This window comes from Lissotriton helveticus, chromosome 1_1 (genome assembly GCF_964261635.1).
Source record: "Lissotriton helveticus chromosome 1_1, aLisHel1.1, whole genome shotgun sequence".
NCBI classification, from domain to species: Eukaryota; Metazoa; Chordata; class Amphibia; order Caudata; family Salamandridae; genus Lissotriton; species Lissotriton helveticus.
In genome coordinates this window covers 1322584885-1322609905 of record NC_136057.1, presented here as the reverse complement: position 1 = coordinate 1322609905, position 25021 = coordinate 1322584885, and the positions used below count along the sequence as shown (strand labels likewise).

General features: G+C 49.2%; 1 protein-coding gene across 12 annotated transcripts in view; it reads left to right on the top strand.

Moving 5' to 3' along the window:
- WIZ (WIZ zinc finger) overlaps nucleotides 1–25021 on the top strand; it is a 731163-nt gene that overhangs the window by 549703 nt on the left and 156439 nt on the right. For all 12 annotated transcript variants that reach the window (XM_078681999.1, XM_078681984.1, XM_078682013.1 and 9 more), the window contains one exon: nucleotides 10907–11485. In XM_078681999.1, the coding sequence (XP_078538125.1) occupies nucleotides 10907–11485 (579 nt within the window). The remainder of the gene's footprint in view (nucleotides 1–10906; nucleotides 11486–25021) is intronic.

Genomic DNA, 25021 nt, shown 5'->3' with positions numbered 1-25021 from the left:
GCCGATACCACTGATCCCCAGGGTTCTCAACAAATGCATGAAGAGCAACATGATGCTCAACCTTGTGGCACCACAATGGGCCAGACAGACCTGGTTCTCTCAGATAATGGAGATGGCGCAGGAGCCACCCCACAAGTTCTCAAAAAGAAGAGACCTACTCTCCATGGAAAACGGAGAAGTTCTGCACCCAGAGCCAGAGAGCCTCAACCTCTCAGCCTGGCTCCTCAGGACTTGGAATTCGCACACCTAAAACTACCAGAGAGCACCCTGCGGGTGCTGCGAGAGGCAAGAAGGCCCAGCACACGCAAGTGCTATGGGGAAAAATGGAAAAGATTCACTCAATGGTGTTGCAAGAAACAGCTCCAAAGGAAACTGACCAAGGAATCCACGGTGCTAAGGTACCTCACGCACCTAATTAAAGCTAAACTAAGCTCATCCTCGCTGAGGGTACCTGGCAGCGATTGTGGCATACACAAGAGGAGAAACAGGGAGAAGCTTCTTCACATCCCAAGTCGTAAAGAGATTCCTGGAAGGAGCTAAAAGAATAGCGCCGCCTAAAAGAATGCCGCTGCCGGCCTGGAACTTAAATGTGGTACTGACGGAGCTCATGAAAGCACCTTTCGAACCCATCCATAAAGCATCACTGCAAATGTTGACAATGAAACGGCTTTTCTGGTAGCAATCACCTCGCTACGAAGGGTGAGTGAGCTGCAGGCTCTCACACTGCAGGAACCCTACATCCAGATACACAGTGACAGGGTCGTGATGAGAACTGGCCCTCACTTCATGCCAAAGGTGGTGTCAAGGTTCCACATGAATCAGAGTATTCAGATCCCTAGCTTCTTCCAAAACCCCACAACAAGCGCTGAGAGGTCGCTCCACGCCCTAGACGCAAGAAGGGCTGTGATGCACTACATTGAAAGAACGAAGGAGCACAGGAAGACAAAACCGTTCTTCGTGTCCTTCGCAAACAGTTACATGGGCAAGCCAGTAACTAAAAAGATTTACCCTGCTAAAACAAATAGTTTCTTACCTGTCGGTGTAGTTTTGCAGCTTGAAGATCTTTCTGGATTCACTAACGAACCCACCCGACTCCGCCAGAAAGATGAGGCTTGTAAAGAGGGTGGAAACAGATGGAAAAGAAAGCAAGTGGGAACAATTACATGATACGTGGAAATACTAACGTTGGAAAACGATTAACAAACATAGCCATGGATTCACTACAAAAACAAAAAGAAAAAGACAGAAAAAAGAATCCGAAGATGGCGCCCAAGGGTGGTAGCTTCCGCCGGAAGCACGCCGACGTCACCGAGGGTACACCAAATGGTGGGACGTCGACGCCCACCTGGGCTACGACAAAAAAAAAAAATGGGAAAAGACTACGATTCCGGACCCAACCACCAGATTGAGGAATATGCACAGCATAGTGAATCCAGAAAGATCTTCAAGCTGCAAAACTACACCGACAGGTAAGAAACTATTCGTTACTTATCCGGAAGGATCTAGTCATCCTGCTCTTCAGCTCTTGTCCAAATAGTTCACAATCTCTGCGATTTAATCAATGGCCCGCATCTTGGCTGTTTGGGGCTATTGAGGAGTGTCAATGTCACTTGCTAGACATACTTAGTTTGGGACTGTCACAGTTGCATAAATGCCAATCTTAGATTACTGCACTTGAGTGGAAGAAACCTACCTCTCTGGAGAAACAGTAATGAAGTAAATACGCAAGAACTTAATAAACATACATTTTGTTATAATAATAGAACCTGGTTCGTCTCACTACCCCCTCACTCTACCACTCTACCGCCCTCACTCACTCTACCGCCCTCACTCACTCTACCGCCCTCACTCACTCTACCGCCCTCACTCACTCTACCGCCCTCCCTCACTCTACCGCCCTCCCTCACTCTACCGCCCTCCCTCACTCTACCGCCCTCCCTCACTCTACCGCCCTCCCTCACTCTACCGCCCTCCCTCACTCTACCGCCCTCCCTCACTCTACCGCCCTCCCTCACTCTACCGCCCTCCCTCACTCTACCGCCCTCCCTCACTCTACCGCCCTCCCTCACTCTACCGCCCTCCCTCACTCTACCGCCCTCCCTCACTCTACCGCCCTCCCTCACTCTACCGCCCTCCCTCACTCTACCGCCCTCCCTCACTCTACCGCCCTCCCTCACTCTACCGCCCTCCCTCACTCTACCGCCCTCCCTCACTCTACCGCCCTCCCTCACTCTACCGCCCTCCCTCACTCTACCGCCCTCCCTCACTCTACCGCCCTCCCTCACTCTACCGCCCTCCCTCACTCTACCGCCCTCCCTCACTCTACCGCCCTCCCTCACTCTACCGCCCTCCCTCACTCTACCGCCCTCCCTCACTCTACCGCCCTCCCTCACTCTACCGCCCTCCCTCACTCTACCGCCCTCCCTCACTCTACCGCCCTCCCTCACTCTACCGCCCTCCCTCACTCTACCGCCCTCCCTCACTCTACCGCCCTCCCTCACTCTACCGCCCTCCCTCACTCTACCGCCCTCCCTCCCTCACTCTACCGCCCTCCCTCCCTCACTCTACCGCCTCCCTCCCTCACTCTACCGCCTCCCTCACTCTACCGCCCTCCCTCCCTCACTCTACCGCCCTCCCTCCCTCACTCTACCGCCCTCCCTCCCTCACTCTACCGCCCTCCCTCCCTCCCTCCCTCCCTCCCTCCCTCCCTCCCTCCCTCCCTCCCTCCCTCCCTCTACCGCCCTCCCTCCCTCCCTCCCTCTATCACCCTCCCTCCCTCTATCTATCGCACTCACTCTATCTATTGCATCACCATAGCATCACTCACCGCAACCACTGCATCACTCAGGGCAACCACTGCATCACTCAGGGCAACCACTGCATCACTCAGGGCAACCACTGCATCACTCAGGGCAACCACTGCATCACTCAGGGCAACCACTGCATCACTCAGGGCAACCACTGCATCACTCAGGGCAACCACTGCATCACTCAGGGCAACAACAGCACCACCACATTACCACTCAGCACCACCACACAGCACCACCACGCATCACTGGTTCAAATATGTTCTTTCAATGTTTCAAGCTGTTTTCAAGCTTTCACGCTTTATTACAAATCACAAAAAGATGTTAATATTTCACTTCTGTCCCTGGATTTTCGTCACAATAAAATACAATGAACATAATCTTCACAAAAGTTATTTACAAAAATTTAAGCTATTGCCATTACAAATTAAATAAATTATTTAAGTATTTAAAAAAATTAAAAGCGTTATTTGTAATATCAATACATATAAGTCACATAAATACAAAACATGTTGCATTACAAATGCTATAGGTGTCACATTTGCGAAAGTTATAACTATTGGCATTGTAAATGACAAAGCTATTAATTTAACTATTTGAAAAAATAACACATAAATTAAAAAAAAACAATTAAGACCAATAGCTCAAACTTTCCTATTGCGAGCCCTATTGCATTTCCAATGCTTGTTTTAGAGTTCCAGCTATTAAAGCTTTTATGGAAGGACTCAAAAGAATAATTCCTCCCAGGACGCCACCTGCACCAGTGTGGAACTTAAACATGGTTCTCACAAGATTAATGGGACCTCCCTTTGAACCATTACATAAATGTGAATTGCAATTCCTAACCTGGAAATTAGCTTTCCTAGTAGCCATTACTTCTCTCAGAAGAGTTAGTGAACTACAAGCTTTTGCCATTCAAGAACCCTTTCTGCAAATGCATCATAACAAAGTGGTTTTTCGTACTAACCTTAAGTTCCTTCCTAAAGTCATTTCACCATTCCATCTAAATCAATCTCAGTAGCCTCAAACAGTCGCAGAAAGAGCTCTACATACCTTAGACGTAAAAAGAGCATTACTATACTATATTGAAAGAACACAAGCTTTTCGTAAAACCGCTTTTTGTGTCTTTCTCACCGCCACATAAAGTCAATCCCATATCAAAATCAGGGATCGCTAGGTGGATTGTTAAAAGCATACAAATATGTTATCACAAAGCCAAACGTACATTAACAATTCCTCCAAAAGCCCATTCTACAAGGAAAATAGGGGCTTCAATGGCATTCTTAGGGAACGTTCCCCTAGATGATCTATGCAAAGCAGCCACATGGTCTACACCGCACACATTCACAAAGCATTACTGTGTAGATGTGCAAACTAAACAACAAGCCACTGTGGGCCAGGCTGTACTAAAAACTCTTTTCAAACAACTGCAACAGATACTGGTGGTCGCCGCTAAAGGTGGGTACTGCTATACAATCTATGCACAGTGTGTAATCTGCAGCTCATATGCCTCGAACTGAAAATGCTACTTACCAGTATGCATCTGTTCTTGGCATGTAGAGCTGCAGAGTTACACACGCCCACCTGCCTCCCCGGCTACCTTTATCTGTTCCCGTATTATCTTAATTAGATACAAATCACATGGACATCCCTACCTCTTGTACAGCTTCATCACTTCCTTAATGGCGAAAAACAATCTGGGGATGGAGCCGATGCCTATGCGCAGTATCATCCAAAGGAGGAGTCACCTATCCCGTGACTTCCAAAGACTTTTCTACAACAAAACAAACTGCAAACATCCGGGCCCAACACTAGGTGGCCATCTATGCATAATGTGTAACTCTGCAGCTCTACATGCCAAGAACAGATGCATACTGATAAGTAGCATTTTCTTTTCCTAAAGTTCTGGGTCCTTAAGAGAACCCCAAATCAAAGTTGGGTTTGAAGCTCCAAGTTGACAGCTTGATATCAAGGGAGTGTCTGTTAAAGAGATTTAGAGTCTGCAGGGAATTGTTGGTGGAAAATAATTTGAATAGTTCGATCCCTATGTGAGGCCGTAAAGTAAAGGAAACAGCAACGTTGATCCTCCTAGATTAAAAGCCAATTAAGGAGGGGCTCAGTAAGGGCATTCAACCTTGCTCTCCTTGGTTGCTTTCAAATTCAGCACAAATGCATTGAGTGTTACATGTTTTTTTCCCCTGTGTATATTAATTCACTATTGTCTCAATGCTTTACCGTTTATTCGATGTAGGGTTTGTAACATGACATTGTATTTGTGACATGAAGATGTTTCTGTCATTGACAGTTTTACACAAAATGGTATAATTTATGTACATTGAGGAATTAAAAGGGTGATCACAATAATTAAGTTGTGTGATCACAATTGAAATTGTGTTGTCTAAACAGTCCGCACTGGCGTTTGTTTGTTCTGTTGACGTTGTAGTGGCCTAGTCTTGGTGACGTTAAATATCCTCAACCCCTAGTTATTGAAAATAAAACCACTGTTTTCTAATTAACAAAATGACAGGTGCAATTTTCTCAGGTTGTGGCCAGTCATAACGGCATTGCCGTTGGCGCGTGGGAACAGTTGTGGATCCACGTCTCTAGATACACATCTTATTTTCTTTAATAACTCCAAAACTACTGAACAGATTTACACCAAATTACAACAAGCATTTACAATGCAATGGTTTCGCCTTTGGAACAGTTAGAGCTACTGGCATTGTAAATGACAATTTGTATTATGTGTTGGTTTTGAAAACAGATAAATAAATGGCATTGTCATTTACATTGCCATTAGCTTAATCTCTCGCAAATGTGAGACCTATTGTACCCTACGGACGAGCTCAGCAGACAGCAATTACTACCACACACACACCCAGAGCCACACACACACACACACACCCAGAGCCACACACACCCAGAGCCACACACACACAGCCACACACACACACACACCCAGAGCCACACACACACACCCAGAGCCACACACACACCCAGAGCCACACACACACACCCAGAGCCACACACACACACCCAGAGCCACACACACACACCCAGAGCCACACACACACACCCAGAGCCACACACACACCCAGAGCCACACACACACACCCAGAGCCACACACACACACCCAGAGCCACACACACACCCAGAGCCACACACACACACCCAGAGCCACACACCCAGAGCCACACACACACACCCAGCCACACACACACACCCAGCCACACACACACCCAGAGCCACACACACACACCCCCAGAGCCACACACACACACCCCCAGAGCCACACACACCCCCAGAGCCACACACACCCCCAGAGCCACACACACCCCCAGAGCCACACACACCCCCAGAGCCACACACACCCCCAGAGCCACACACACCCCCAGAGCCACACACACACCCAGAGCCACACACACCCAGAGCCACACACACCCAGAGCCACACACACCCAGAGCCACACACACCCAGAGCCACACACACCCCCATCCCCACACACACCCACATCCCCACACACACCCAGAGCCCCCCACACACACACACCCAGAGCCACACACACCCACACCCAGATCCACACACACACACCCACACCCAGAGCCACACACCCACACCCAGAGCCACACACCCACACCCAGAGCCACACACACACACCCAGAGCCACACACACACACCCAGAGCCACACACACACACCCAGAGCCACACACACACACCCAGAGCCACACACACACACCCAGAGCCACACACACACACACCCAGAGCCACACACACACACACACACCCAGAGCCACACACACACCCAGAGCCACACACACACACACCCAGAGCCACACACACACACACACACCCAGAGCCACACACACACACACCCAGAGCCACACACACACCCAGAGCCACACACACCCCCAGAGCCACACACACCCCCAGAGCCACACACACCCAGAGCCACACACACCCCCAGAGCCACACACACCCCCAGAGCCACACACACCCACATCCCCACACACACACAGAGCCCCACACACCCAGAGCGCCCCACACACACACACCCAGAGCCCCACACACACACACACCCAGAGCCCCACACACACACACACCCAGAGCCCCACACACACACCCAGAGCCCCACACACACACCCAGAGCCCCACACACACACCCAGAGCCCCACACACACACCCAGAGCCCCACACACACACCCAGAGCCCCCCACACACACCCAGAGCCCCACACACACACCCAGAGCCCCACACACACACCCAGAGCCCCACACACACACCCAGAGCCCCACACACACACCCAGAGCCCCACACACACACCCAGAGCCCCACACACACACCCAGAGCCCCACACACACACCCAGAGCCCCACACACACACCCAGAGCCCCACACACACACCCAGAGCCCCACACACACCCAGAGCCCCCACACACACACCCAGAGCCCCCACACACACACCCAGAGCCCCCACACACACACCCAGAGCCCCCACACACACACACCCAGAGCCCCCACACACACACCCAGAGCCCCCACACACACACCCAGAGCCCCAACACACACACCCAGAGCCCCACACACACACACACACACCCAGAGCCCCACACACACAGCCAGAGCCCCACACACACAGCCAGAGCCCCACACACACACAGCCAGAGCCCCACACACACAGCCAGGGCCCCACACACACATCCAGAGCCCCACACACACATCCAGAGCCCCACACACACAGCCAGAGCCCCACACACACAGCCAGAGCCCCACACACACAGCCAGAGCCCCACACACACACAGCCAGAGCCCCACACACACACAGCCAGAGCCCCACACACACACAGCCAGAGCCCCACACACACACAGCCAGAGCCCCACACACACACAGCCAGAGCCCCACACACACACAGCCAGAGCCCCACACACAGCCAGCCAGAGCCCCCACACACACACAGCCAGAGCCCCACACACACACAGCCAGAGCCCCACACACACACAGCCAGAGCCCCACACACACACAGCCAGAGCCCCACACACACACAGCCAGAGCCCCACACACACACAGCCAGAGCCCCACACACACACAGCCAGAGCCCCACACACACACAGCCAGAGCCCCACACACACACAGCCAGAGCCCCACACACACACAGCCAGAGCCCCACACACACACAGCCAGAGCCCCTCACACACACAGCCAGAGCCCCTCACACACACCCAGAGCCCCACACACACACACCCAGAGCCCCACACACACACACCCAGAGCCCCACACACACACACCCAGAGCCCCACACACACACACCCAGAGCCCCACACACACACACCCAGAGCCCCACACACACACACCCAGAGCCCCACACACACACACCCAGAGCCCCACACACACACACACCCAGAGCCCCACACACACACACACCCAGAGCCCCACACACACACACACCCAGAGCCACACACACACACACCCAGAGCCACACACACACACACCCAGAGCCACACACACCCAGAGCCACACACACACCCAGAGCCACACACACACCCAGAGCCACACACACACACACCCAGAGCCACACACACACACACACACACCCAGAGCCACACACACACCCAGAGCCACACACACCCAGAGCCAGACACACCCACCCAGAGCCACACACATCTGTTGCCTTCAAAAAGTTTATCAATAGAAACGGTATTACACATAAAACCACATCTGTATACTACCTAGCAGGTAATGGAGCGGTGGAAAGGTTCAACAGAGTGTTGAAAGGAACCATACAACTAGCAAACAACAACGAGTTATGTTGAAAAATGGAGGTAAAGAAAATGATTTGGGCATTCAGAATAACAACTAGGGAGAGCACAGGAATCAGCCCATTTGAAATGATGAGAGGAAGAACAGCACTGTCCCTCCGTGGCCTATGGCGTCTTAGCAAATTTACGTAAAAACTGGTTTTCAAGAGCACAAGTTCAACAAATTGTTTTCTAAATGTTCTGTGGAGGAAGCCCATTCCAGAACTTCTACAAGTCGGGTTCACACGCGGAAATTCAGGTCCCAAGTATTGCGCACTATCAACTTCCAAGCTTTCCAGACACTCGTTTCTATACCTAGCGACACAAACTCACATCCGCCACTTCTGAAGTCCGTCTTCTATTCCTATGACCTTCAGGTCCTTCTTCGATGCAGCTATTCCACTGCGGCCGTTATTTCTATGGCTCCCACACATACACACAACACGGGGTTTCCAACTGTTGGGTTCCCAAACCTCCATGTTAGTGTGTTTCCAGGCACTGTATTCACACCATAGTTTGTAAACATCACTTCATTATTAGCCCGGTCATCTCGGCTGCAACGAGTACTATGCAACCATAAACATCAGAGTTTAACAATGCCGCGCGCATGCGCAGACCTGGGCACATAACCAACCCATATATAGCACAATAGCGCTCCGAATAGTAGCGTAGCATCCTCTTCCCCCTCCCTAAACCCAGCAGGAAGAACACTCACATCTTCATGGTCCCTTTCGGGCCCAGGTTGGTCCGCAGCACGTCCTGCAGCCCACGAGCAGCGCTGATGTTTACGGCCAAAGATGCCTGCGCCCGAGCTACCTCGGCCTTCGGGTTGAGAGCTTTAACGGCAGACATGGCTGGATTAGGGGTGTTTCCGGGCTGGTCGCTTGGTGCTGAGCAATGTGTGGCCTCCAACACGCCGCCTCGTAAGAAAAGGGAGCTAGGTAGCGTGCAGTCGACGTTTCCAGAACGGTCTAACGTGCTGCGCGCCTGCCTATTGGCTGTAAGGGTTTCGGCTTTGTGACGTCACTCTCTACTATTCGGTACCATAGTCGTATTCAGCACTAGACCGCATTTAGACGTATTCAGCCATGTTAGGTGTAGAAAATTACTCGTGAATGTTAAAATGTTACTGCAAGAGTAAAAGGGTTGTGCAAGAGCATGGCAAAGTGTGTCCCAGCTTGCAGCTCATTCATGCTTTGACCTAATATGGGTACTATCAGAGGTGGACACCCCCACATTAATCGAAATCCTACAACTCCAAAACAGCGTAATCTCGCAAGTAAAATAATTGTTTTCCGAAATACGACATTGCCTCTCTCGTTAGGAGGTTGATGTTAGAAATCAATTAACAGCGGGGGGGGGGGCGGGAACGGACAACGGGGCATCGCGCAACCCACCCCTACAAAGGACACTTCCGAAATGGTGGAAAACAAAGCTGTAAAAATAAACACCGCCCACCGCCGCGTGACGATCGCAAGGGGGCGGGATGAGTAAAAATGGCCGGGAACGCCCACGAATCTGCTCCGGCCATGACGGACAGATCTCTGTTCCAATGGCTAGCCTCCATTTATGGAGCTAGCCAATGGAACAGAGGGCGGATTCCCAAGCCACATAGTGTAAACATTAGATTTCGCCTGCGCCGAAAAGCTGCGCGGCGCCGCTTTCGACGAGGCGAAACCTAAAAAGCACTCTTTCTGGACCAAGATCTAGCAAAGGCCCTTGCACCATGGAGTTGAGGGTTGTCCAGCTCCTGAGGGACCCGATTTAGTCCTAGGCCAATAAATATCAGATGTTGGAAACATATATGGGTGTAGGAGGGATTGAAGGGGGAATGAATTGGGCATCATTGTCTGCAGCCTTTTGCTTTGCAGAGACTGGGCCAATGTTATGAATGCAAGTAGTCTTGCCCCTTTATTTTGAATTCCTCTTCTTTGACTTAACATGTATAGCGACCTCTTTGCATGCCGTTGTACGCAAGGGTCAGAATGCCTCCCTTTTTTCTCCATTTTTAAATGCATGTTTTCTATGAAGGAGTGAGACAGATGCAATATCTGCTGCCCGTATTGTGATGCGAAAGAACAAACGCATAATCTTGTACCAGTAATTCAGCACGAGTGAATGTTATTCGTGAACGTTTGTTGTTGCACTTTAGCTCTAGCACGTATGCATATTTGTATATAAATAACGTATAGCATAGTTTTTGGTAGTCGCACTGGACTAAAGTTTCTTAACATTCATGCCCGTAAGCCTGGGTCTGCAGATGTCTTAATTTAAAAACTAAACTGTTTTTACTTTTCTTTCACAGCATCACGTGTGGAACCAGTGCGTGATATCCGTTGTGAATTCTGTGGGGAGTACTTTGAGAACCGCAAAGGGCTTTCCAGTCATGCACGCTCCCACCTTCGCCAGATGGGAGTGACTGAGTGGTCTGTTAATGGCTCTCCTATCGACACCCTGAGGGAGCTTCTGCAGAAGAAAGCTAAACCCTTCCTAATCAAGAAGGAGCCCAACACAGCCAGTCCGGAGTCCCCGCTCCAACGATCACCTACATTACTACATGCCAAGCCACATAGAGACGAGGGACTTAGCCCAAACTCCTCTGGGAAAGTTCTCCAGATGATGCCAATGTCCCCTATGGGGGGGAGACCTGGCAGGCCAATCCAACAACATCCTGGCACCTCTACTATAAACCGGGACATCCAGCTTTCCTTGGTTGGTGGCAAGCCCCATGGACCCTTTTTCACGCCACTCTCCATGAAAAGGCCTCTGCAAGAGGAACGGATGATTCAGTCAGGAGAGCTAAAGCCCAAGGCGTACATTCAGACTGAGCTGCATTTCAAATCCAAACCAAAGCTCACCCATGAAAAATCACTGTTGCAAACGTGTAAGTGAAGCTACCCTTCTGTAATCGTAAATCCTAACTTCACCACTGAGGTGCCCACTACGTCCATGATTAGTGGGTGTTGTAAATTTTTGGGTTTACTGAGGATATACCCAAACTGTATGTGCAGGGAAATCAAAAACCTCAAGTGGTTTACTGTCTCCTAATGCTCTTGTTACAGGTGTGCTCTCCCCTTCCCATATGGCTCTTACCTCCCAAGTCTTTCCTTTTAAAATCCATGCTGTTCATCAACCCCAAGATGTTTGAATTCCCCTCCCTATCGATCTCGAAGATTTGTGGCGACAGTTTGAGGATCCTATTTCGGAGGTGGTTGGTGGGCCAATTGTTTACATTGGGAAAGCAGAGGAAGGTCAGACACTGGGGATCCCACAATGAACACAAATTACATTATCTAGGAGATACTGTGGATGTTGGGGACGAAAGGGAGTGACAGACAATTGCTGCTCTCATAGGGTGGTGTATATGAGAGTTCAACTGTACCTTAGTTCTTTGCATAGGGAAGTTTGCACAGCTTACTGTGGAGTTTTGACTCTGGTATCCGTAACACAAGCCTGCTCAGTTTTACTTATGTGACTTGTCCCCTTCCTTTATAGTTCAGAAGAAATGCTAGGCAGCAGGCAGTCTTTGCAGAGTACAGGTCAGTTTCATCAGGAAAAGGAGCCCTGGTAGAGTGGGCAAGCACATGCCTACTTGTGTCCAGGTCACATTCGTTAATCTGTGTTTTCTATATTCTTTCTGGAATATTCAGATTAGAAGGAACAAAGCATGTTAACACCTTATCAAGAAAGCCTCACTGTTGTGTGGGGAGGATGAAAATCGGGAGGGGAAGGTTCAAAACAGCCAAGACCTTAGGTTGGGGCTTCCTCTAACATAGCTCACTCTAAATACCCTTAGGTAATCTTACATCTGAGTTTGCTGTGAGACTAAACTTTGATGTAAGGGTTTGTTTACTGAGCACCTAGTTTTCAACCTGGGGATGTCAGCGGACAGGTCAGAAGGGGGTGATCAGAGGGATGTGTCATAGGGGCAGGGGGTTGGCAATGTGCATAGTCTATGTGGGCATTTGCAACCCTCTAACCCGTGCCTGTTTTGTGCGAGCTTGACATCCCCTGGCCCACCAGTCAACCTCTTCCGCCACCCTACAATCCTGACACTTAGCAGTTCAGATGGTCCTTGAAATTAGATTGAACATCCCCAGGTAGAGCCTAGAGGGTCTTTTATTTATCCCATGGTAACGGGCAGCCTATCTCATGTAAGAGAAAGTGCTACGGGACAATCAGTCTGCCATTATTTGTGTCTGTATGGTCCTCCAGGCAGAGTCCATCCATCGCAGATATTCAGAATGAGTTAATATTATGGAGGCTCAGACTACCCTGGAGTGTTTGCTGGTCACTGCGCCAACTCCCACCCCTACCTTTTACCTGGAGAAATCTAAAAGGAAAACTGCACAATGTCAAATCCTAATAAATCCTCCCTGTGTCTATGTCCTACTGTAGATAGTGGATCTGAGAGAGTGATAGAATGCCACTTTGGCCTTGGTCATGACCATGGGAGCATGGTTTATTTCAGAGGGGATTGCACCATACAGGGTCTTTAGTAAGTCCAAGTTACTCCAGTATTGGAACTTTCATAGATTCCCATAGCTTGTATCATTCCCCGTCGTCGGAATGGGAGCCTCGGTAATAAAAAAAAAAATATATATATATATATATATATATATATATATATATATATATATATATATATATATATATATATATATATATATATATATATAACCAAAAGAGGTACAACAGAGGAAAAATTAGGCCTAGGCCTTATACTATTTTGTAGCCTATAGGTGTCCTTTTATAAAAAAAAGTCCCAAATGTAGAGCACCAACCAATCCGAACAGCCTCACCCTGTGGAACCTTCCTGAGAAAGCTCAGAGCCTCAGATTTTCTACCGCACTTTGGTGATAGGGAGTCTCCATAGAGCTCTGCTCTAGTTTTCTTTTCAGGTACTGTTTTCTACTAAATCTTTACAGGATTTCTTCACATCTTTATACAATGGCGGACAAGGAGAATAAAAGCCTGTTCAGGCCTTGTGCCACATGTTCTAAAAAACGACTTTTTGCTGAGGATAAGCACAAGGATTGTATATACTGCTTATACCCAGATCATAAGGTGGCAGACTGTAAGATCTGCAGAACCTTTTCAACCAAGACCCTATGTGACCGTGAGGGGCGTCTGCTGACGTGGTTACAGAAGATGAAGTCGAGAGATAATATTATTTCCAGTGATGAAGAGGATGCTGCTTCAACTACGTCTTCGAAGAGGTCACTGAAGAGGGGTAGGTCATCTGCTTCAGTTTCTTTGGAACCCCCCTCGAAGGCTGTGCGTGGGACCACTGACAGGTCTGGCAAGCCTGGGCCTGGCGAATCTCCTCACGGAAGTGAAAAGGAGAGGGAGAGGCCGGTACCAAGATCAAAGAAAGATGATGGCTTGGCTGGGCCATCCCATCAGTCATGGATCTAAAACTTTGAGGAAGACAGCTGTGGAGGTTTCCTCAGCTGCTAAAGTTAAAGAAGCAAAGACTTCGTCGACGACATCGTCGTCGAGTTTACCACAGACGACGACATCTACACCGTCGACGAAGGCGTCGACCACGTCGACGAAGACGTCGACGACGGCAATTCCGTCGACGATGGCAATCTCGTCAACGACGACTATCCCGTCGATGATGACTATTCTGTCCTCGACGACGCCACCGTCGACGATGGAAGGGTCGACCTTAGTGAGGGCTGAGCACCCTAGAAAAAGACGCATTACGCTGGATATGACTTCGCCGAGGAAGGTAGATCCATTACCTCCGGCATTATTGTTTGACGAGGAAGAGTATTCGGATGATGAAGATGGTGAATTTGGGGATGCATATAGTCCATCACAATTGCACCTAAAGTTTCATGACTCTGAGCCAGAGAATGAATATTTTTATAATCGACAACAACAGCAGCAGGATCGCGTACAATATCAGGATGTTCCGAACCAGCAGGGTTTAGTCTCAATGCCGTTGTCTCTGCTTGCGGACCTACGAGCTATGTTGGAGGAATATCGTAGCAGGCAAGTGTCGCGTCCAGTGCAGGAACAGGCGCAGGAGCAATCTCAATTGTCGGCTGCTTGTTCTTCATGGCCACAGCATGTAGAGGAGGCTGTAGAAGTTCCTCAGTGGGTAGAGCTTACCCAGGTTGACACTTCAGAGGACGATGAAGGAGATAATCAGGCTCAAGAGCCTGATGTGGAATGGAATCAATGTTATTCCAGATCCTGCATCCCCAATACCGGACCCAATTGACTCTCCTCCTGCGGACGTGGGAGGTTTTCATAACTTAATGGATAGAGCCACAGCACGTTTTAAGCTCACCATGCCGTCAACTTCCACGGATTGCTTTTTATATGGTTTCAAGGAGTCGTATCGCAGGGCTGTTCGCTCCATTCCCATTGTGGAACATATATGGGAAGAGGGAAAGAAGGTGATGCAGGCGCCGGTTACGGTCATTCCAGTCCTTCCGCGCTTGGAAAAGAAATATAAGGCGCCGGATGACAGTCTAGCTTGCTTTGTTGGCCAACCGAGACCGGATTCGGTGATATCGCAAGCAGCTCAGCGAAAGTCACGCAATCCATCTGCTCCTCTTACAGCTCCACCGGACAGAGAAGGTAGACGATTAGATAACGCAGGGAAGCGTTTTTCGTCTATTGCTAGTTTGCTGGTCAGGGCTTCCAATGCCCTAGTGATCTTGGCACGATACGACTGTCAGATGTGGAGTGACGTCTCGCCATATTTAAACCAGCTCCCTGACTATCCTAAGGCTGAGGCCCAGAAACTCCTGGAGGAGGGACAACGTTCCTCATCGGAGATAATAGATTGCGCGATGGACATCGCTACCACTGCTTTCCGTGCTCTTGGTGGAGCAGCTGTTCTTAGACGACCGGGTTGGTTGCGGGCGACCTGGTTTCGTCCAGAAGTCCAGAATAAAATCTTGGACTTACCCTTTGACGGTGACATGTTGTTTGGGAAACATGTTGATGATACTCTACAGGGGATAAAGAAAGACACTGAGACGGCTCGGTCCTTGGGCACATTACAATATAGGAAGACACCTTTCCGTGGAGCAAGAGGAAGAGGCTTCACATCGCAAGAGGTGGTTACCAACAACAACGTTGTACTCAACAATCACAATCGTACAGGCCTCAGTACGGTAATCAGTACTATCAGCGTCAATCGCAAACGCAATCTTTCTCTCGCCAAAGCTCACGTGGACGACAGGGTCGTCAGGGCAGGGACGCCTCCAAGCGTCAATAGGGCATCCTGACTCTGCCAACTGTTCCTCCGCCCCATGTATCACCAGTGGGCGGCAGGATCTCTCAACATCTGAGCAGCTGGGAACAGATAACATCGGATCAATGGGTATTGAACATCATCAGTCAGGGACACACATTGGAGTGTCAGGATTTTCCACCATACAGAGCTCCCCATGCCACAAATACGAAACACATACGCCTTCTGCAATTAGAGTTCAACAAATACTTCAGAAAGGGGCGATCCAGCGTGTCCCTCTATCGCAAAGAGGCAAAGGCTTCTATTCCAGGTTTTTCCTGATTCAGAAGACCAAAGACAAGTGGCGTCCGATCCTGGACTTAAGGGCGCTCAACACCTATCTCGTGAAACTCTCATTTCGGATGATCTCACTCCAGGATATTTTGCGCCTCCTGAATCCAAGTGACTTTATGGCTACGTTAGACCTGGAAGATCCCTATTTCCATATCCCGATCCACCCAGCTCACAGACGTTTCCTTCGCTTCACAGTGGGCAAGAGTCACTTCCAGTTCATGGTGCTTCCATTCGGGTTGAGATCAGCGCCGTGGATATTCTCAAAGGTGCTGGCCCCGGTGGCAGCTTTTCTGAGAAGGCAGTCGCTAGAGGTTTTCCCGTACTTGGACGACTGGCTGCTAAAGGCACCAAGTTATCAAGCGGCTGCAGGAGCAGTAGGGACATGTTTGCGTCTCTTCGATCAACTAGGTTTTCAGCTCAACCGAGAGAAATCTGTCCTTCGGCCGGCCAATTCGGTGAAATTCCTGGGCGCTCTTATCGATGCGCAGGCTTGCAAAGCTTACCCATCGGAAGAAAGAAAAGCAAAACTCATTTCTTCGGCCAGTCGACTGCGAAAGAGGCAGTCAGTGTCAGTCAGGATGTACAAGTCTCTTCTAGGGTCGATTTCTTCCTGTATTCAATTGATTCCGCGCTGCGGATGCGTCCCTTGCAAGAGCAACTAGACCTTCAATGGAGGCAAGTGGACGGTTCTTTCAACGACAAAGTCAAGGTCACCCTACAGATGAAGCAGGCGGCGGCCTGGTGGATAGAAGGTTCTCACCTTTCGGTGGGTCTCAGTTTCAGAATGCCTCCGGCCCCACACATCATTACAACAGATGCCTCCCTTCAGGAATGGGGAGCGGTCATGCAAGACTTCCAAGTCAGTGGGCCTTGGACGCCGGTGGAAGGTCGTCTGCATATAAATATTCTGGAGCTGAGAGCCATTCGGTTGGCTCTGTTAGCTTTCCTCCCAAGGATAAGGAACTCATCCATCCTAGTGCGTACGGACCATCCTAGTGCGTACGGACAACACCACGGCCATGCACTATGTCAACAAGCAGGGAGGCACAAGATCGTCACAACTGTCCAAGGAAGCTCAACTACTGTGGGAATGGGCGATTTCACAGGACAGCTCGCTGGTGGCAGAGCATCTGCCAGGCGTAGACAACACAAAGGCGGATACTCTAAGTCGCCTAAGAGTGATTTCTCACGAGTGGGAATTGGACGATTCAGTGATCAAGGAGATCTTCGCCCAATGGGGGACACCAGCGATCGACCTGTTCGCCACGCCGGCAAACAAGAAATGCCGGTATTATGCACACAGGGAACACCATCGGGGATCGCTGGGGAATGCGCTTTTGATGTCCTGGTCCGGCGCATTTGTTTACGCCTTTCCTCCGTTTCCCCTAATTCCTCGAGTCCTCAGGAAACTCAAGATGGACCGATGCAAGATGATTCTGATTGCTCCCGCCTGGGCTCGCCAGTTTTGGTTCACGGAGCTTCTCCTTTTGTCTCAAGACAATCCCATACATCTACGACCCAGCCAGTCTCTTCTGTCAATGTCCACGGGCAAGTTCTCCACCCGAACCCGAACTCGCTTCAATTGGCAGCATGGCTCCTGAGCACAGAGAGTTCAGAGATCTAGACATTTCTGACGAATGCAGAAACATCTTGGCGCGGGCGCCTAGCACGAATAGGACGTATAGAGCAAAGTGGAAGCGTTTCTACATATGGTGCCAGCGAGGAGTACACCCTTTTTCATCTGCTCCACATCAACTCTTGCCATATATCCTGTCATTAGCTCATGCAGGTCTTGCCCATTCTTCCATCAAGGTCCATTTGGCGGCAATCTCCAGATACAGAAGAACAAGATCAGGTCCTTCTCTTTTATCAACAAGAGTCATAAAGCAATTGTTAAAAGGACTGTTTAGGGTGTTTCCACCAATCCGGCCGCCACCTCCTGTATGGCATCTAAATGTGGTCCTGGCCATACTAATGAGGCCCCCGTTTGAACCAATTCATAAGTCTGACTTGAAATTCTTGTCATGGAAGGTGGCTCTTCTCCTCGCTCTCACCTCTGCGAGGAGGGTGGGAGAGCAACAGGCTCTGACCATTAAAGAGCCCTTCTTGCCGTTCAAAAATGACACCTTGATCCTTAGAATGAACCCAAAGTGTATTCCTAAGGTTCCTACGGACTTTCACCTGAATGAACCGGTTGTTCTGAATTCCTTTTTCCCTCGGCCTTCTACTCCGGCTGAAAGGGCACTTCATTCTCTAGACGTCCAGAGATGTCTAAAATTCTATCTTCAACGCACGGCTGGGTTTAGGAAATCACCTCAGCTGTTTGTGGCTTTTGGAGCCCCTCGTAAGGGGTTCCCGTTATCAAAACAAGGGATCTCCAGATGGATATCCAGTGCAATCCGTTTCTGCCACCAGGCGGCGGGGAAGCCCCTGGAAGGACAGGTTAAAGCGCACTCCACGAGGTCTATCATCTTCAACGGTGCTGTTTGCAGGAGTACCGATTAAGGACATCTGCAGAGCGGCCACCTGGAGCAGTACTCATTCCTTCACAAGGCACTACTGCTTGGACTCATCTGCTAAAGGGGATGCGGCTGTTGGTCAAGCGGTCCTGAGAAATCTCTTCCTGTGAACGGTGAGCTTTCCTCTCTACCCTCCTTCCTTTCTTTCACATTTCGTTATTTATGCTGTTGGTTAACTGTATTGTGATATTATGGTGAATTCATAACATATATGAGGTTATTAAGACTTTATACACGAAATGCGCTAAGTATGCTACTGCTATCTATTCTGATACAAGCTATGGGAATCTAGGAAAGTTCCAATACTGCAGTAAGAAACAAGTTACTTACCTGTAACTTTAGTTCTCCAGTATTGGTAACTTTCATAGATTCCCATGCGCCCACCCACCTCCCTTGGGAAAGCTCACCCTTTTTGGCATATGTCATTAGGGCTATACAACGGCTACGAAAATCTGAGGCTCTGAGCTTTCTCAGGAAGGTTCCACAGGGTGAGGCTGTTCTGATTGGTTGGTGCTCTACATTTGGGTCTTTTTCATAAAAGGACACCTATAGGCTACAAAATAGTATAAGGCCTAGGCCTAATTTTTCCTCTTTTGTTCCTCTTTTGGTTTTTTACCTATATATATATATATATATATATATATATATATATATATATATATATATATATATATATATATATATAACCGAGGCTCCCATTCCGACGACGGGGAATGATACAAGCTATGGGAATCTATGAAAGTTACCTATACTGGAGAACTAAAGTTACAGGTAAGTAACTTGTTTCTTCAAATTTCAACTAACTAAAAGGTTGCAAGGGGGTGTGGTGTTTCTTACCCTTTCTTGAAGGTAGTACAGACCATATTCATGCGAGTTAAGCGCACAGTACTCTCAAAGAAGAAGTAGAATGGTCCCTGGTATAAACACACTAGCAGAACTGTTTGCAGCAGGAGAAAAAAGAAAATTCCAGCACTTCATATCCATGCACTACCGCCCCTGGGAATCGCTAGGGAATGTGCTGTCGATGAGGTTTTATGGGATTTTTAGTTACAATTGTCCTCCAGTAGCACCAGTTCCTTTATCCTTAGAGATGTTCCAGGCACCCCCCCACCCCATGATGTTTATTCTGATGGCTCCTAATCGGCGACATAAAGCAGGATTTTTTTTTTCCTCTCGCGTCCTGCAACTATTACACAGAGATTGCATCAATAGGGCTCGAAAAATCATAAAAATGTTACTAGTCCTGCTGGTCTAGTAACTTGAATAATCTACTCGACCTAACTGTAATGTACTTGATCCATGAACTGATCTCAAAATGTGTGATCCTAGGCAAATATTTTCTTATGAAGCTGCCTTTTTCTTTCACATATGAGAGCACCTTCAAATATGCAAGTTCACCATTTCTGCTGTACAAAAAAACTTTTTATTAACTAGACTAAATGTTTGCTACATGTATAACCAGAATAGAGCCCATATATAGGGTGCACATGATCCTTGCCTCTTTGGGCCTGATCTGCGACCGTTTTTTGCAGTCACAAACGAGAAATTGGCTGTTTGCGACCACAAAATAAAAGGGTGGTGGTATGTACAAACGCTTATTTGCGACTAGGTGACTTGCAAAATAGTGTTTGCGAGTCGCTTTTAGGAAGAGGCGTGTCAAGGGTGTCCCTTTCTTATAGCGAGTCAGAATGGTATGTACCATTGTTTAGGTCGCAAAACACTTTAGGTTTGCCGCCTACTTCAAGTAGGTGGTAAGCCACTCGCAAACAAGAAGGGGTCCCAAGGGAACTCCTTCCCCTTTTGAATGGGTGCAAAAATATGCGTAAAAGCAGGCAGTGGTCCCAGGGACCACTGCTTGCCCTTAAAAAATAAAATTCAAAATGTTAATTTTTTTAAAAGTCATCCAGTTTTCCTTCAAGGGAAACAGGCTCCATTTGAGAAAAAAAGGTGCTTTATTGAAAAATCAAACACAGGCATGTGTGTCTCCTATACACAGCAGGCCACCATCCCTTTATTTGCAGGCCATTACCAATGGGTCACAATTTGTGACCTGCCTCATAAATATTAACTAGGCAGGTCCCTTGCGACCTATTTGAGAATCGCAAACAGTGTCTTAGACACTGTTGTGCAATCCATTTTGTGTGTCGCAAAACATTGCAATTTGTGACTCGCAAAAGGGTATGGTTGTACATCTGGCCCTTAGTTAACTAACCGCATTGGCATCTGGTGCAGCCCAGGATGAAATGGGAACTTTTGGCCCAGCCCTTTGCTAGAGGGGAATTCGAAGCACCTGACATGGGACTCTATTTTTACTGCACTTAAGCACACTTTACGGCATATTGGATACGACCGCCACCATATGTGCTGCACTTGGCTGTGGAACAGGGATACATGTATGCTGTTATGACCATGGCATTCCTGGGTTCCACCAAGCACTCAAGGGGTAAAGACCTGACGACAGTAGACTGTACAAACATAGCCTGGCAAAAAATTGCCCAACGGCTAAAAGCACCTACACACTACTCCCCTCTGCTGGGGATACCACATCACCCAACCCTCCCAGTAGCACACGAAGTGGGCTGGCGACAAATTCTTCGGAAGATCGAGAAACAGACATGGAAAGACATGTATGAAAATGGAACTTTCTGTACACTTGAAGCTTTTTTCCAGGATTGCCAGCCCACACCAATGCAATTGTTTCTGTGTGTGTGACTGAGACAGGACGTCAGAAAGGCTACCCCCAACTTTCCAGCTGAGCCGGCGATGCTGGCTCCACTACACACCTTGCTGCAAAACCCTACTCCCACACATGTTGTCTCCATGCTTTATCGCGCTACCCAAGCAAACAGCCCTGACCAAAAGCTAGGTTCAGGGTTCACTGGGAAGAAGAGTTGGGAACGCCCAATAGTGATGACCAATGGGCATACTGCTGTCAACAAACTTGGTATCAGCAAGTAGCCGGTTAAGAATCATACACTTCAAATACTTACATTGTTTATATTACACTCCAACAAAACTATCGATTCTGACTCGAGACACTGGCCGGTGTGATAGGTTTAACAGGGAGGGAGCAGGTTTTTTACACCTGGCATGAGAATGTGAGCCTGTTCGGGAATATTGGCGACAGGTTTTGGAAGCTCTAGAGCAAATGATAGGCTCCATGGTCCCGAGCACCCTACTGACAACATTGCTGGGTTACACAACGGAAATAGAGATGTCAGTTAGGAGATACATATCGTTGGGATTACTCTTGGCTAAACGTTGAATAGCGTGCAGATGGGGGAGGATAAGGGCACCCACATTTAAGGAATGGATACGCGACCTCATGCACTGCCAAGATCAGCTGATCACATATGCAGAGTTAATGCCAATCACATCCAGACCGCGCAACATATGGGATCCGCTACGGAATTACCTGACTGAACACCAAGATGAGCTGGATAACACTGAAAGGAACATATAGAAGTATGCAAAACATTGGGGAATGAGGGAGAGGCGGGGAGGAGGCGTGAGCAATTGAGGCAGCATGCCCCAACGTATAACTATTGTAAAGAGCGATATATGTAGGAGCATAAGATGACAAAGGTAGCTGGCTATTAATACTATAGCCCTTTCCAAAATCAAAGCGTATGTCCCCAACAGAGACCTGCGCTCCTCCACCCAATTTCTACTTTCTGTTCCCCGTTCCAGAAAGAAGAAATCAGGGGGCTTGAAGTTTTCCATCTTGGCTCCGACCTTCTGGAACACTCTCCCACTCACCATTAGGTACATTCCTACTTATCTTAACTTTCGCAAAGCCCTCAAGACCCTTCTTTTTTCACAAGCCTTCTCGCCCTAGCTGACCACTTCCACTCATCCGGGTCTGTGTCCTTAGTGCCAAGAAACCGCACGGTGATCGAGCGCTTTACGCTTTATAAGTCTCTTAACTTCAACTTCATAGCCCTGGCTGTAACTATGAGGACATTCCTACGCTTAGTTAGCTGCGAAAACAATGGATTGAGAAATCATCCCCTGAATGTGAAATTTATAATGTATATGACTGCAACATGTATTAGAAATTTATGAATGTATATCTGTGTATAATTTTTATTGAAGATTTGTAATGAGTCAGAAAACTGAAGAAGAAAACAATAAACTGTCCCTGCTTAAACTCCCATGGCCTCCATGGAGGACCACAACTTGCTATGGTCCACTCAGTTAAATGCTGCCGATAAATCCATGAAGGCCATGTAGAGCTGTCCCTTCTTTGCTATAGCATATTTAGAAGCTACTAATGTAAAATTAAGACTGATCGAGAGTCCCCCTGCCCTTCCTGAAACTGTATTGTACTGCCGCAAGGATATTGTTTTCCTCCAGTCTTGTAGCCTGTGAGCAGGAGTCTTCCCATAAGTTTGGCTGAGCTGTCCATTAATGAGAGAGGGCGGTAATGTTCGAGGCATGTGGGCTGCTAAATTCATATCTTAGCATTAGATCGCCGCCTAGTGTTGGGTCCGGATGATCGCACATTGTTGTCCTGGAAGAGTCTTCGAAGTATCCTGAGATAGGTGGCTCCTCCCCTGGACTACAGTGCGCATGGGCATCGGCTCCATCCCCAGATTGTTTTTTTTCCGCCATTGGGTTCGGATGCGGTCTCGACGTCTCTCTGTCGGAACCGAGAAAAACTAACTTTTTACGGCCAAAAGGCCTTGTATTCTTTGCGTCGGTATTGTTTGGGCACGGTCTTGAGTTCTTCCGTCTCTTGGAGTCGGAATCAATGGAGTGCTTGCACTCTTCGGACATCGAGGCCTTCTCATCGCGACACGACGCAACTTTCCAGCATGGAGCGGAGTCCGTTTAAGTACTGTCCGCTCTGTGGGTCCAAATACCCACATATCGACGTGCACCCGGTCTGTAACAAATGCCTTTCACCAGACCATAACGAAGACAACTGCAGGGCCTGCGCAAAATTCAGGTCAAAGAAGACACTCAAGCTTCGGCGCGCGGTGCGCCTTGAGGCCAGACAAGCGGCCCCGGATCCAGAAAACATCTTCGGCGACCGAGAAGAGGAGGACCAGAGCCATCATCTTCAAATCTCCCCGCCCGAGACGGAGGTCGAGGCAGATCCGGAAGACGACGACGGAGTCGTGGATCAAGGCCTTGAATACGTCGACGAGGTAGGGGACGTCGAAGAGATTTATGGGGCCGCGGAAGATAGCTCAGGGGACGAGCTATGCCCCGAAGGTTACGAAAATCAAGATCGGGTCACGGGATCGCCTGTCGGCCTTACCCAAGACCCCGTACCGCAAGCCACGGCCCCGCCTTCAGGCCCGGCCACGGACATACTTGCTGCGCAGCCCGTATCGAAACCGAAACTGAAACCTACGGTATCGACTACACCTAAAATGGCCGACCCGAAAACGAAACCGAAACTTATCGATTCGAGCGACCCTAAGATGGCGGCCGTACCACCAAAAACGACTACACCCGCTGCTTCATCGACTCCGTCGACCTCCGGTCCACAAAAGTCGAAGAAATCTGTCGATTCCACAGGGTCGAAATCGGCGCCAGAGGAGGGATCCTCTAAGAAGGGTGGTCGGCACGGGTCAACCGCTGCGACGCCGTCAAAGCCCGCCAAAGCCAGCGACACGGCTCCGGTTCCGACTGGGATTCCGTTAGTCGGACGCGTGGTGGTGACGCAGCCGACAAAATCACACGGATCGAAGGCTGGCACATCTGCGCATCGGTCCAAGGACTCTGGGTCGGCGGCTGCGGCATCATCGTCCAAAACTCAGAAGGGCCGACAGGACGTCGGATCCGAGGGCAAGGTCAAGACCTCGTCGGCGCCAAAGGCCACTGTAAGTGACGCGTCCCCCATCGCCTCTTCACTACAGAGAATCAGGGAGAAGGCCTCTGCTACGCCGGCTCCGATGCCATCGCCACAGAAGCCGATGGACATTCCGGTGAAGCCTGCGGGTAAACTTCTCTTCCTTCTGCCGCCAAAAGAGACGCCAAAGGCCTTTTCAACGAAATCGACGCCAAAGAAGTCGGATTCTTCAACGGCAGGGGCACTTTCAAGTCGGGTACTCGACTCTGAAGAGGATTCTGAGCGTTTTATCGACGCAGACACGGGCAAATTGACCCTTTACAAGAGGAGGATCACTTCACAGCCAGTGGACTCCTATGTCATCCCCCTAATGAAAAAAAGGCTTCCTCAAGACGCTTCAGGCCTCATGGAACCTATCCAGCCTCCTCCAAGAAGGAGCCCAACTCCTTCCCCAGAACACTCTGAGGGTGAGGGATATGTTGAAGATGACCAATACACTTTCCCCATCAATGAACCAGATGCACAGCCGGATTCATATGATGACAT